Here is a 15,650-nt window from a genome sequence, read left to right as displayed (position 1 = left end):
AGGACTAAACGTGTCCTATATTACAAAATGGGCATCTACTAAATTTACCACTTATAAACAGATGTCTATATTACAAAAAGACTTACCTAAATTTTTGATTGTACATTTACCTGGAAATAGCTATATTAACTGGCTGTTCTGAAGAACCAAAGTGTTCTTTAACTTCAATGGCTCTTCCGAAGAACCAAAGTGTTCTCTAAATTCAATGAGGTGGTGCAACACGTGATAGATGAGGAGCATAATTTGGATCTCTTTGAATCGTGTTCTGGACTATTTGGTATAGAAGGAATCAAATTAGGCTCAAGCATTCAGTTTATCCGATTTCTCAAATGCTACTGCAAGCTTCTCAAGCTCTCCAAGACTTCCTTCATGCTCTCCCTCCTTCTGCTCAGCCATCAGTAACTTCTCCTCTTGGGGTCAGATGGATCCCTCCACCGGCTTCCTCCTTAAAAATAAATTTTGATGGTACTCTGTTCAAGGACATTAATGCTGCAGGTCTGGGGGTGGTTGTTTGTGATCATTGGGGCAGGTTCTGGCCTTGATGGCAGAAAATGTTCGCCTTGCCCCATCCTCAGATGATGTCGAAGCAATGGCTGCTGCCAAAGCTGTATCTTTCGCCTTTGAGTTAGGACTGTATCAGTTATCATTGAGGGAGATTATGAAATTATCATCAAAGCTTTGAGTGAAGATGAATCATTTACTACCTTTGGACACTTAATTTCTACTGCAAAATCGTCTATGGATGCCTTTTGTTCTATCTCTTTCACATACTCGCAGATCAGACAATTTTATAGCTCATACCTAGCAAAACATTTGAGGCATGTTAGTGATTTTTTGGTGTGAATGGAAGACATTACTCCACATCTTGTTGATATACTTTTAGCTGATTTTGGCTGATTTCTTTCTAATAAAAGTTTGTGATTTTTCTTAAACAAAGCTACGAAGTATATAAACCTTTTGATACAAAAATAGTCCTAGATTAATTGATTGGAAGGGTCTCAAAACAAATGGCTCGTAAATGATCTAACATAAGATCGAGGTAGAGATCCAAGCCATATGGCCCTTCAATCTCCAGAAAAAAAAAATCTGCACTTTTTGGATAATAGGGTTCATAAATGGATAAATGATTTTCCTCATCAATAAAACGAATGGAAAAAATTTGTAAGACTGAGTTTTTTAATCTCCAGAAATATCATTGAACAAGAAGATGAAGCTGAAAGTAGTAGGTTCTACAAAAGAACCTACTGGCTATTGCTATGAAAAATGTACAAATTCCTATAATCATGGATTCTTGGGAAACCACACAAAAGGTGCCATTACTATTATGTTGTTACCTTGATGTGCCTTATCCATCGTTTTGGAGCAACTTTGTCTACTTGCTTAGAATCAGTGAATCACAAACATTGGCGACATGCATAAAAAATGCTATTCTTTTCTTCTTTTAATTATAGAGTAATCTTAGGAATACTATAAATTTTATTACATAAGACTTAAAAACTGATGCTTTATTAATCATATAAAGCAATCTTCATTTATTATGTTGTTTAAGTCCACCTATCATATTTATTATCATATTTACTGTCAATTTGGAGTAGATTCAGCATTTTCCTTTATTATGTTAGTAACTTGTATTACACACAAAAGCAAGACGAGCACTTAGATCTGAAGTCCCAGCAATATCCAGTGGAATAGGGAATGGAGGCTAATATCCCCCATTAATTGTGACCAATCAGACAATCTCGCAGAGAAGTAGCACTGCCGCAAAGGAGAAACTTTAGACAAGCTACGTTAACAATGCTACTATATGCAAAAGAGGATATGCTTTATTAAAATTATATGGTTTTGAGTATTTTGACATGTACAAAAAATGAGGGTTTGAAAAATGAAGGCTACATGGCTGTTGTAGTATGATTTGGCGATGGAAAGAATGAAGGTGATACAAGAAATTACGTATAACTTACTCCATACCAACAATATTGTGTATAACTTACTGAATATCAACAACATTGTAATGAACTCTGTCCGAACTCAGAACTAGCTTCTACGAAACTTGAACCTATTTATATTTATTGAACCTGGACATACTTACTCTCTGTCGATGACAATGATTCTCTGTTATGAGGCCTGGAGAAGGCCTCATGCTCACAACCTGAAGGCATGACAGGTTGAATGCTGCCTGGATTCAGAGGAAAAAGTGTTTTGTAGTAACCATCCATAATTGCTGTAAAGTTGCAAGTTGCTGCAACCTTAGGAATCTGACAGGAAATAGACATGCACCACTTAGCATACGGCAGAATTAAGTCATTAAATTCTAAGAGATAACATACTTTTAACAAATTTTTGGTAGCTTGTATAAACAATGAACTCTCTGTCCTAAAAAAACAAACGCTCTCACATGACTATGCAAAAACTAGCGTTTGCAAATACGGTAGCTGTGCCAGGCTTAGTGAGCAATCAAAGCAATACAAAGTTACAAACCAGATCATAAATAAAAATTAATATATATATATATATATGCAGATACATATGTAAAAAGAATGCTGTTTACAAGCAAATGACAACTTTGTCTGCAACAAAAGGGATAAATAATGCATGATTTGGTAAAGCATGAATGCCCCTAGTGTGTAAATTTCTACTTGATTTGTCCATCATTGTGTTGTGAACTGAGAAATAAAAGATAGTGTAGTCAATTCGAGATGACTAATATCCTAATCATGAGAGAGGATACAGACATTTTTTGATTAATTTTTTGCTTGCTTCAATAATAATTCCTGCGTACATAAATACTAGCGAGGAGATAAACTTCGTCACAACCAAGTCCTAAAACATAGGATCCAACTCCTACTTAAATTTAAATACAAATTGAAATTAAATCTTAATCCTCATCCTAATCTACTGCATAATTTTATTAGAATTCTATTCAAATTCAAACTTCTTCAACTACTTTAGAATTATTTGCCATTTGGCCTAGGGAAACAACACATTGATACTGAAAGTAGATTGCCATTTTTAGATGGTATGTTAAAGAAATTGTTTACAATAGTCTATAACTATATTGACACGAAATGTTTCACAACTATTGAGGTGGCATGTTATGTTTGGTGCATAACAAAAATGATGTCAATAACGAGTACATGCAAAAGTGATACTGTACTTGTACTAATCACAACTTGCTGCTTTAAGAAATTGTGTTCCTAACATTTATTCTTTTACCATATCACCTCTCCACCTCATAGTTTCCAGTAGTTGTTATTCCAGTTTCCAAAGCTCTAGGAATCCTCATTTGTCACCAACTTCTAAGCGCGCGCACACGAAAGTTTTTAAAGAAAGATTCACATTTTTTACCCATCACAGTACCCAATTAGTCCAAGGATTCCATACTATCGAACCACAACAGAGTACAATAGCTCTCATTAGCAATATCAACTAACAAGCAAGCAGGCACTGAGAAAAAGTGAAGAGTACCTGGTAAAGGTCACGCATATAGGCATGAAGATTGGAATACTCAAGTAGCTTCTTCTTGGTGCACTTGAACAGAACGTTATACACAAGATCGAACCGAATCAAAGTGGTAAACAGGCATATATCTGCAAGGGTGAGTGTACCTCCACATAAGTAGCGAGACCTACCCAAGTGATCATCTAACATGTCCAATGTACAGAACAGTTCACTCACTGCTGTATCATATGCCCCTTGGCTTTGAGCAAATCCACATCTGCCAAAATGCAATACCAATATCATGACATTCATATACAAGAGCACTTAAACATCTCATAAGATTCATTCTATTCCTACCACTTTTTTGCTCAATAGGATAGGAATTCAACATATGGGGTTGTTCCATGATGTTTACAAAACAAAAGTACTAGTTGAGCTCACTGCACATATTCCTAGTACACATTATGTGTCAGTGGCATGCAAGAAGTTCAAAGAATAATCAGAACACAATATTTTTACACAATTCACAGTTATTGAAGTGGTCGACTGTGAGCAGTGAAAAAAAAAAAGTGATGGGTCCATGTAAAAGGCAATATTAAATTACAAATAAAGCCAACATGACCCAAATAATCTAAGATGAATAAAACAAAAAAGTTACCTATAAACTCCATTGTTTACATTGGGATAAATTACACGATTCCACTCCTCGATCCTTCCCTTCAATTCCAATGGTGAGAGGTCCAAACCCGGATTACTTGCCAACCCGTTTAATCCAGAATTGAACAATTCAATAATATCATAACTCTCATTGCACACAACTTCCTTGTTCTGCACATCCCAAAGCATTGGCACTGTGGTCCTTCCATTGTACCCACCTCTCCTAAGCCCATAAACCTCTTTCAAATTTTTGCACCCATTTGCATTATCCTTACCCGGGATAAGGGTATCCTTGTCCAGGCCAGGGATTGAACTAGACTTAAATTCCCAGGAGCCGTCTAGGCCTGGAGAGGCTATTGAGACAGGAATGGTTTCTTCGAGGCCTTTAAGGTTTCGGACTATGAGGGTCCTGTGGGCCCATGGGCAAGGTAGGCCCACGTAGAGGTGAAGGTTTTGGCGGGAAAACTGGGTAGTTGCCACGTGGCGAAATTTGGAGGTGGGTCTAGAGTAACTGCCGGAGGGGTCGGAGGGGGCGAGCTGGGACATCATGAGCTGCCACGTGGAGTGCCAGGCTGTACGGACGGTGGAGATTAAGAGGCCAGGAGGGAGAGATGGGCCCCAGAGGAGTTTTGGGAGGGAGGTGAGAAGGGAAGAAGGGTTTGGGGGTTTTGGGGTTTGGTTGTTGTTGAGGGACATTCTAGGGCTGACGTGGCGTGGGGTTGTGTGTGTTGGTGGAATAATGGGGAGGTGGGAGATGAGGAGGAAAGAGTTGGGCATGTTTTGAATTTTGATGGATTGATATGATATGGGACTTGTTGAGGATTCTTCTTCACTTTTGCTGCTTTGTCATCTTAGTTGCAGTGGAGTGACTAGTGTTGTTTGGTTGATGACTTGCTGCAACATATTGGAAAAGAAAACAGTGGCAGTTAGTGAGTAGTGAGGATTTTGGTCATTCTCATTTCCGACAGCACCTTTTATATATATATATATATATATATATATATATATATATATATAAATTTTTTCTTAATGTAAAATAGAAAAAAAAAAAAAAAGTATTTCTTAGAGGTGACAGTTTTTACAATAGTTGAAAATTTGTGAACGGTCAAGATTTCAACCATATTTTACAATTGTTGAATGATATTTCTTTATATAAATTTGTGAATTGTTCATAGGGGTGATAATTTTTCCCGTCATGGTTGATCCGCCCCTCCCCGCTTCGCTTCATGTGGGATTTTCCCACCCTGCAAAAGTGATGGGTGGGGATGAGACGAGATTTTAGACCCGCACCACGGGACGGGGTAGGGCGAGAATAGGTTTACACTTTTTAGACCCACCCCGCCCTGTCCCGCCCCGCTCCGCGTTAATAAGGATTAAGTTGTAATTTTTTCACACTTTAAAATCCTATTATTTAAACAAAAATATCATCAACATATTGTATTCTACGTAACGTGATTCTACCTCTCTTTTCTCTCAAGCAAAGTTGGAAATAAGGTACTAATTTTAACCTTTTTTTTTTGTCTTTTCATTCATGATTCATATATCTGTTTCAACTTACTTTTCATCATTAATATAATATGAGATTTTTGTTGTGACATTGTCTTGTTAAACATTTAGATAATATTATTTAATTTTTGCTAAAAATTAGTTTGATTTGATAGGATAAATTTATTTATAATTTCAAGTATATTTTTAATATTGAAACATGTTATTTTATTTGAAAAAATGGTAATAGTTATAGGGAAAATTAACAAGAAATAAAGTTTTACGGTGTGGGGTGGGGCTTCGCGGTGCCTTAAGGGGCGGGGATGGGACAATAAATTTTTCCTGTCATGCGGGGCGGGGCAAGGCGGGGCGGGGACGGGACAAGAAAAATCTATACGGGGCGGGGGCAAAGATCCCATCCTTCGGCCCCACCCCGCCCCATTGTCATCCCTAATTGTTCATGTTAAATCAAAACGAAGTTCTATTTTTTGGATAGTCATTGTGAGGCGTTTAATATACTTCTCACACGTAACTGAGTTTTTGAGTTCAAGATTTATGGTTCAAGACTTTGTTCTACCATATTAACTCAGGGGCCCTTAGGAAGATATAAATAGTCATGCTACTTAGTGAGCGTTTGGATTGCGTCTTTAGCCCTGCGTTTTTGGCTTTTTTTTTTTTTTTTTGAACCAGCGCTTGGTGCACTGTTCATGGGACATGAACAGTGCATCAAGGCATATGAACAATGTTTTTTAGTGTGAACAGTAACCATAAATTATTTTTTTTATTATTTTCAGTTTTCAGCAAAATAAGCAGTATCCAAACACACCCTTAGTTTTATAAACACTTCTATAATAATAAGTAAAAAGATTCACTCACACACACATTACCATAGTGTCACAAATGCACACATGCGCCATCACATGTCGCCAAGTCAAAACTCTTGAAGGAATTGGGGGCAAGTGGGTCATGTGTCGGAGGGATCAAAATCTGATGTCCACAATATTTTTCATTTTTATTACTATTTGCCTCTCTCTCTCTCTCTCTCACACACACACACATTGGGTTGCGGTGGTTTGGCAAGTCAATTGTAAAGACCAGACTACTGCATCATCGTAAAGCACCGCAAGAACAAAAGCCTAACTTGTTTGAGCATCACAACTCGTGCATCGATCTTGAAAACCACTGTGCCTCACGACATCATGCTTGCTTACTCCCAAGTGCAGGAGATTGTAGCAATATAATTATCAAAGTACCAAGGTCGAACCACAAGAAGCAATGTAAATTTAAAGACAATATAATTAAATAACAATTTGGGTAAAGAAGAAAATTAATTTTTTTTGGTGACTGTTAACAAGAATAATAATAAAAACTTATTTAAATCAATAATGTAAATACTAAGACATCGAGGTGTTACCCTATATCGATATGAAATTCTTTGTGATCTAAGAAAATATATATTTCATAATTGATTGTTCTTATACAATTAAAAACTTATGATTCGGTTGAACTGAGACAATTCAAGAACGCATGATAACCTCAATTAATAATGCGGTTAGAAAAGTTTTCAGAAAAACCCATTCACTTTAAAACCTGATTTATATTTGAAACTATTAGAAATTCATCTAAACAATAAGAAAAACATTATTGAACTTATTGAAAGTATGGAAGAACTAATACATCAAAAGAAATCTAATTGAATAATCAAATATGTTGTTGATAAAATCTTAGAAAGAATCACATTAAATTTTCATACCGTATAGAAGAAACATAACCCCTAGCCCTAGCAAAGAGTTTAGGCTACCATTAAAGAAAGGAAAATACAAGTTTTCTCTGCCTAAAATTCGTTCTCACTGCCTTCCTTCAAAACCCTAATGTCTAAGTGTCCAAATAAAATAAAACTTTTACTATTTTAATTTCCGTCCAAGTTTACAGCAATAACTTGTGAGTTAATTTCGGAGTTCAAAACTTAAGAATTTAGAAAAACTCAAAACTGGGAAATTGTATATATTTAAGTCACGGTTCCAACGCATCTAATCTTGTGTCAATTGGATTTTTGAGGAGAGAGATACGCCCAAAATACTAATCGGTGCTCAGATCAGATTTTTCCTTTTCAGATTCTATCTCTTTGATTTCTTTCCTTATTTGAAGCTTCCAATCATGGTAGATGATCCAAGCACTCCAGCTGCACATCCTTAGACATTTAAGCATGGTCCTTCAACTCTACTTAATTCTAGTTTGGCCTCCATTCTCTCACAAATTCCTGTAAACTCATCTTTTTTACATGATTTCCTGAAAGTAGAAAATTACACACAATGAATAACATCTTATTCAAGAAATTATTTAAAGATAAAGAATAGGGACTAATGCAAATCATGACTTAATTATACAAATTAAGCATAGTAATAAGGAGATAACGCCCATATAAATATATAACAAGTATACATTTTAAGGCATCATCACATCATTCTCTCTCTCTCTCTCTCTCTAAAAAACCTAATGGTAGCAATTCGTGTTCACGGGTAGTGTTCGTGTTGTGTCGAGCCATGAGTACTTTGCTATATGGGTTGACCCAAACCCAACCTTTTTAGTAATGAGAGAGACGGCACCCCCGACCCCATTTTTATGGGTGTTGGGCCAAACCTACGTGAATGGGTGGAGTCGTGTTATTGCCTCTTAAAATGGAGGTTCGGCTAATTATATTTTCTCCCTTAGATTAAGAATTTTACAATGGAGTAGCCACTTATTTAATTATTGGAATTAATAAGAAAACCAAAATTGAAAAATTACTCATTTTATTAATTTGAAATTAAATTTACACTGATCATAGGAAATTACATGGCTTTGATCCTAGATACATTCTAAGATAAAATATATGGCTTTGTTTCCTAGTTACAATCTATAAATTGAAAATTACAAGGATAAACATTGATCTGTCAACCCTTGATCTAAGCTCGAAAGCTATGTTATTACAAGGAGGGAAGGTGTTAGGCACCCATCTTGCCCAGTGAAACCGGTCTTCTAGACTTTGGTGGCCAACATTCATATCACATCATCCAATATGTTATCAATCAATTTGCATGTTGAATTTAAAGTGTGTGCATGCGATAAACCCTAATTCCGTTCATTGAGCATTTCATTTGGATTGAAAAATAAATTCTAGTGAATGTGTGTGGATGGTGATATCCTAGATTCAAGAATTTTAAAGAATAATTAAACAAACATGTCATATTTTTTTTTATGTGGATTTAAAATTAAAACTAGTGCTATGCATGGACATGTGATGTACAACCAAAAACATGTGAAGAAAATATAAGAACAATTAAGAACATTCAAACATATTCAAGGGAATTTAAGTAAGTACTATTATGCTTTAATCTTAAATTCTCATCATGGCAACATAAAAAACCAGTTAGGGAAGGGGATTATATCTTTATGCAAGATTCATACGGAGGAGGAGGAGACTCTTGGTAGAGATCCTAAGTGTGGAGGAAAGGAAAGGGAGAGTGAGTTTCACTCAATACCTTGAATTTCAGGAAAACCAAGATATGACAAGACTACTCAACTTCACTAGAACTCAAGAGAGGAGAAGAGAGGGGGTTTTGTGTGCTTTGGAATGGAGGAGAAATGAGATTTATGTAGTAGTGGTAGAGAAAATATAAATGGAAGGTCATTTAATGAGGGTTGACAAAGAATCATGAACCTAGACCTTATTTTAGCCTTTGGGAAAATCATGTGCATTAAATGTAGAGATTGGTGGGAGTAAGGAGCAAGCAAAATTCGATTTTTCGGTAGCTACTGTAACAGCTTGTAGAGCCAAATTCAAAAAATCATATCTTACTTAATTATGATCGGAATTGTCTTGTTCTTGTGCTCAAATTAAAGCCTTAGATGTCTTATTTCCAAGAAAATTAACCTCATTCACATATTCAAAATATTCTGAGAGATCTCAACGAAATGGTGAGCAAAGGTCATTTGCTAGAAAATAATTTCAACACAATTAACATTAATAGGTCACAGATTAGCTTTCAATTAACATTAATAGGCACCAATCACTCCCATTTCAGACTTAATTAGTTCCAAATTTACCCTAATTAAAAGATAATTGCACAAATTACTCGTTGAATAATTAATGTTTGACTATCTAATTAATAAGGTGTGTACAACCTTACCATAAAATGTAGTCTTAGCCAATCAAATTATGACACGTCATTAATCTCAAATTGATTATAATTATAACTAATTGGAATCAATTGTTCATAGTCACATATAGTCGGACTCAATTTGTGATAGTGCATCTCGGCCATTAAAACTTAATTTGATGATAACTTTCAATCTGAATTTTCGATTAGGGCTTATGACCAATTGATTTGATCGTTTACAACATCAAGATCATTTTGGTGAAATGAGATTAAGGATCTAATGGCCACAATTAAGAGGCCTATTTTCAAGACGAAATTACCCTTTTACCCTCCATGTGAGGTTAAATGTGAGTTGCAAAATGGGGTGTCAACAAGTAAACGTGTCAAGAATCCTTAACCCTAACCCTACCCGTTTATTAAACAGGTCGACCCAACACGATACATTTAACCCGTTTAATTAATAAGTCATGTAAAAGTCAACACAAATTACTCGTTTAATAATCTGTTTGATTAATAGGTCATACATGACCTAAATAACTTATTATCAATTTTTATATATCTAAAATTAAAATACAATTACAACCATAAATATAGTTGATGGGAATCAACTAAGGTTAAATCATCCATGACCTATACACATCCAAAGGACTTCAGCAGGAGAAAAGTCCAATAATGACAATATACATAAATAATATTCGATATCTTGGCTGGAGGAAAATCCTCCATGGACGACCATATTGATGGACAACCAAATTGAACTTAGTAAATCCTACACGAAATTCTCCACAAATTTCACATAGGATCCGTTTGGATACTACTGATTTTGCTGAAAACTAAAAACTGAAAAGTACTATAGCAAAACTCGAGTACTATAGCTCAGCTGAAATTATAAAAGGGCTGTGTTTTTACTGTAGCTCAGCTAAAAACACTTTTTTTTCCTTCTATTCACTCCTTACCCACTCTAGCTAACGCATGTGTCTTCAAGAAGAGAGTTCCACACCCACCAGAGAAATCCACGAGGAAGACCTACATCGGTCCGACGACGGCGAGGAGCTCAGAAGAGAAATCCAGGAGGAACGTGACCCAGTCTGACACCGGCGAAGACAACCCAATCCTTCCATAAACCCATTTCACCATCTTCCCCAATTTCACTCCTCTCCCACCCATGACAGTACTCCTTGAAACTTCAAGTTGAATTTGCCTGAGCTCAAAAACCAGAGGCAAAACGCACAGCGAAACCCACTTCCCTAAGGTGAGTGTTCTCAAATTTGTTTTCACTATTTTTTATCTTGTTTTTTTTGAATTTCAATTCTTGTTAATGGGTTTCTTTTCATTTGCTGGAATTTACTTCATTTGATTTGATAGAGTGCAAGTTTAGTCCTTTCTATTCATTTGCTAGAATTTCAGTTCTTGTTAATGGGTTCATTTGATTTCTTTTTACAAAGTTTTGATCTTTAGGCCACGTTTTGATTGACTGAATTGGTAATAGTCAGTCAGTCAGCAATAGTAAATTGGATGTTGCTAATTAAGATTTGTTAGTGCTTGGTGTCTATAAAATTTTGTTGGGGTTGTTTGGTTTTTTCTTGCTTTGTGATTCTTGGTATATTGGCATTGTGATTTTTTGTGTGTGATTGTTCATTAGGGGTGAGTTGAGATGGAGGAGCGATATGAGCCATTGAAGGACCTTGGTGTTGGGAATTTTGGGGTGGCAAGGCTGGTGAGAGGGCTTACCAATGGAGCCCTCATAAGCATTTTTTTCCCCTTGCTAAATCTCACATTGGAGGATTGTTCAGAAAGCAAGAAAGATTGTTCTTGATAGCAAATACTAGAAATCTAATTTCACCATTAAAGGAAACTAATAATAGTCTATGACTTTATGTTCATATTAAGGGAAGTAGGTGAGTTTTTGTTTTATGTCTAGTAATTGTTATTCTTAGTGGAGAAAATTTGACAACGTGATTTGTCTAATGAATTTTTGTGGCTTGTTCTTTGTTTAGTCAAAGGATTGACCATATTAAATAAGAAGTAATCTGTCTTTTATTATTGCAGAGAAAAATATGTAATTTATATTACAAACTTTATGCTAGTTTATATCCGAAGCAAAATATGATTGTAAGAACAAAACTTTAGTTATTACTCTTTCTTTATGGTTTTACATGTCACATTCATCTGTGATTGTGTAACCACTTTGATATTCTAAACTTTCCTCCTTTCTTTATTTCACTATTTTCAAAAGGAAAGAATAAAATACTATCAAAATCTTATATGGATCATAATGCTTCTAGTAATTGATGCTTTAAATATGAAGACGGTAACTTATATCTTCCTGATTATATTCTAATTAAAATTGAACAAGTTTGAAAAGTTAGATGAAAGCTTACCCCCTTCTTTCCACTTTTCAAGCTAGTTATCATATCATGTTCCAGTTCCAACCCTATATATCATATTGATTTTTACATTCTAGGTCTCAAAGAATCAGATGCTATTATTGGCATGACATGAGCAATAGCATTAAGAAGAGGTTCCTCCATTAAACTTCAACTACCTACCTTGATCATGAAATCTTCATGATCCTCAAGCCAAATAGGTTGACTTTGTGAAAGTTATTAAGATTCTTTTTTTTTTACTGGTCTGAAAAGCAATAGAGAGTAATTCCCTTCTTTAGTAGTTGATGAGATCCTCAATTAATAAGTTTTTACCATGGTTGGATCATTGTTAAAGGTTTGTACAGTATGGAAAAATTGCTAAATCTTCATGAGAGTTGTGCTTTTGCTAAATCTCTCATCAGTGGATTGTACAGAGAGCAAAAAGGATGGATCTCGACAGCAAATACTAGAAACATAATTGAATTGCTAGAGTTAAATCAGTACCTTTTAATGTTGATAATCATATTAAAAGAATAAGGGACGTGTTTTTTTGTTTGGTCCAATACTTGTTATTCTTTTGGAGAATTTTTTCAATGGGATTAATTTTAAAACAAATTTTGAGTGCCTTGATTTTGTTTAATCAAAGGATCAACTATATATCAAGTAAGAAGTACTTGGAATTTATTATCCCAAACAAAAAAAAAATTAATCTTCTTTATGAAATATCTACTAGCTTATATCTGAAGCAAAATATAATTGTAGGAATTTGACTTCAGTAATTTTATTTACTTTCTTGAATGGCTTACATTTCACATTTTATTTACTATTGTGTAACTGCTTTTGTAGTTTCTGAGAATTTTAGTATTTCAATGATATCTAATTTATAGCTTGTGTGGTTTGGTCATTTGTGGGTCCAAGCCAACGTAATATCTACTGTTAGTTCCTACGAATGTTGGAAACGAGTAATTATCTCTCCAGTTCTGATGGTCATTTCTGTGATGTTGAGAATTGCATCATTAGGACGTCCCTGAAACTTCATACATTTGGTAGGAGGTTTTATAGTTGTCGCTATTGGTCACTAGTAAGTACCATATCCAAGTATTGGCAACATATTTGTGTTGTGCATTAAAGAACCAATTTGTTGTATTCATGTTTATGTGTTGTATTGTATTGTGCGGGATGATGACCGTGCATGCAAGTTCTTCAAGTGGTTAGACACTAGCATTTTTTGTAAGCGTGGCGTAACAACAGTACCTATAGTTATAGCCAAATTCAAGTGATTGGAGCATGTGATAGAAGTTGCCAATAAAGAGTTGAAGCAAGCACACGCCCTGACAGCCGCAACATTAGAAAGGGAGCGAGTTGCAAAACGAAAGGCTGAAAGAGCCAAGACTGCACGCATGATTTCTGTAGAGAAAGCAAAGAAGTTAACAATAGAAAGGGAGCGAGTTGCAAAACAAAATGTTGAAAGAGCCAAGGCTGCACGCATGATTTCTGTAGAGAAAGCAAAGAAGTTAACAATAGCTCTAGTAGTCTCCTGGGTCATGTTTCTAGTATTGCTTATCTTGTTTACTAAGTTTGGGGGAAGTCAAAATCAGGAAGATGTGTTTGCCATAATGGGATGTGTATGTATGTAGTTGTACTATTGCAAGTAATAATTTATGATATGTATGTAATTGTACTTCTTAAAACAATATAGAGACGTTTGATGGAGATAATGTTAATGACCAAGTTGATAGAAATTGTAAGTTCTGTTGTTGTATATGTGTGTCTACACACACACACACACACACACATATATATATTATTTATCTATTTACACTTTGCTAGCAATTGATAGTTAGGGTTCTTGGTGTCTTTAAAACAAATTGAGGATAGATTTTGTTTTCTTCATTTTTTTTTTTTAATTCCTGGCAGATTATTGTTGCAATCTTAAAATCCATTTGGCTTATCTCTTGTTCAGATAAGATTGGACTCTATTGAGAAGTCCCCTATAAGCTTGAAATCCACTGTTGCAATACTAATGAGTTTCACATGTAACAATATATACAAAATGAACGCCATCAAAGGTATTACAATCAAGTTTTGTGAGCTATCAGTTCTGTTTACCAACAAAAAATCACCATAAAACAAAATGGTATTACATTGAAGTTTGTGAACCATCAGTTATGGTCTCCACATATTGATGCTGTGATATTATTCTGAACCTCTTTCATCTCAGCGGAGTCCAAGTAAGAGACCACATGTGTCACACCATTGTAATGACCTTACTCACTAATTCCATATGTGCCCCGTGCAGAATGCCCACGTTCAACGTCATTGTTTTCATGTGCTCTAATAAAATTGTGAAGAACCATTATAGCAACAATGATGCGATTCTTAGTGCATATATGAAAGGCTGGCATACTTTTAAAAAAATTTCATCTATTCTTATAAACTCCAAAAGTTCATTCTATGACCGTACGAAGTGAGGAATTGAGATAATTAAATTTCTCTTTTGGATGATGTAGCACTTCACCTTACTGAAAATTGGGGATGTGGTATCTCTCTCCCTTATATGGTGCAAGGAACCCTATCTTCATAGGGTACCCTGAATCAACAAGATAATACTTTTCCGCAAACGAACACGTTTATTACATTAGCATTTTCAGTACATAATACATACTTTAATACTGAAATTAAACTGCATATTTACAAACTAGCTGGAGGTTTTGGGAAATTGTCACTCTCATTATTGAGACAATTTAAAAAGATTCTTGTGTCATGCGCTGACCCTTTCCATCCAACACACGCGAATATGAATTTCATGTCTAAATCACATGTGCACATGTGCACATGTAGTTTACTGTTGTGATCCCTTTCCTTCCTCTATATGGGTGTTGCTCCTCAACTGGTAAGACCACGGGGACGTGAACGCCATCAATCGCACCAATGCAACCCTAACCATTGCCATAAAAATACCATGTGAAATAAAATACGTGATATGTGCATAAAGATAATTTGAATAAAATCAAGTTAAGATGCCGAATTCACAAAGTACCTTAAAATGTGGCCAATATTAATCTGAACTGCGAATATGTGATGGCACTTTACGAAATGTAAGATCAGCAAGCTTGATAATGTCTACTACCATAACAGTGGCTAACAATGTAACTATCGTGGCCATGTGTTGATGCACTGTCTCACCCGAATGCTGAAATCTATCATGCACCATTTTGTTACTCATGGCATTACCAGGTATCACTAATGTCATTGCCACTGATTCCACCAAGCAAACTCTTTTAGTACCGTCATATCCATACTGAGTGAGCAATATATTACACAATTGTCGAAACACATGGCTTGACATTCTAAACGCATTGCGACATTTGTTCTTATTTCCATTTAATTATACTGTACACATTCATACCCTGTCTGTATATTTGTATGCATTGGTACTTTGGTCATATAGGTCTCCACGTAAGCTACGACACTTACACACCCAGCTATATATGCTGCGAGTACAATGTCGTCGCTTATCTCAAAGTTTGCATTCCTGCATATGTTACCGACTTTAATTGCATGT

The 15,650-nt window shown here is 35.4% G+C and overlaps 2 protein-coding genes across 2 annotated transcripts in view; one reads left to right on the top strand and one right to left on the bottom strand.

Moving 5' to 3' along the window:
- Nucleotides 1–15,650, top strand: part of LOC142619449 (large ribosomal subunit protein uL14x/uL14z/uL14y) — a 75,790-nt gene that overhangs the window by 50,352 nt on the left and 9,788 nt on the right. The window lies entirely within an intron of this gene.
- LOC142619206 (uncharacterized) lies at nucleotides 1,802–5,052 on the bottom strand. The gene is made up of 3 exons (XM_075792277.1): nucleotides 4,097–5,052; nucleotides 3,466–3,715; nucleotides 1,802–2,255 (listed from the first exon to the last, which is right to left on the bottom strand). The coding sequence occupies exons 1-3, from the start codon at nucleotides 4,870–4,872 to the stop codon at nucleotides 2,067–2,069; spliced, it is 1,215 nt and encodes a 404-aa protein (XP_075648392.1). The 5' UTR covers nucleotides 4,873–5,052; the 3' UTR covers nucleotides 1,802–2,066.

The sequence above is a fragment of the Castanea sativa genome, chromosome 12 (assembly GCF_040712315.1).
Source record: "Castanea sativa cultivar Marrone di Chiusa Pesio chromosome 12, ASM4071231v1".
Taxonomy (NCBI): domain Eukaryota; kingdom Viridiplantae; phylum Streptophyta; class Magnoliopsida; order Fagales; family Fagaceae; genus Castanea; species Castanea sativa.
Note: the sequence above shows the minus strand (reverse complement) of the source record. Positions and strands in the feature narration are given on the sequence as shown.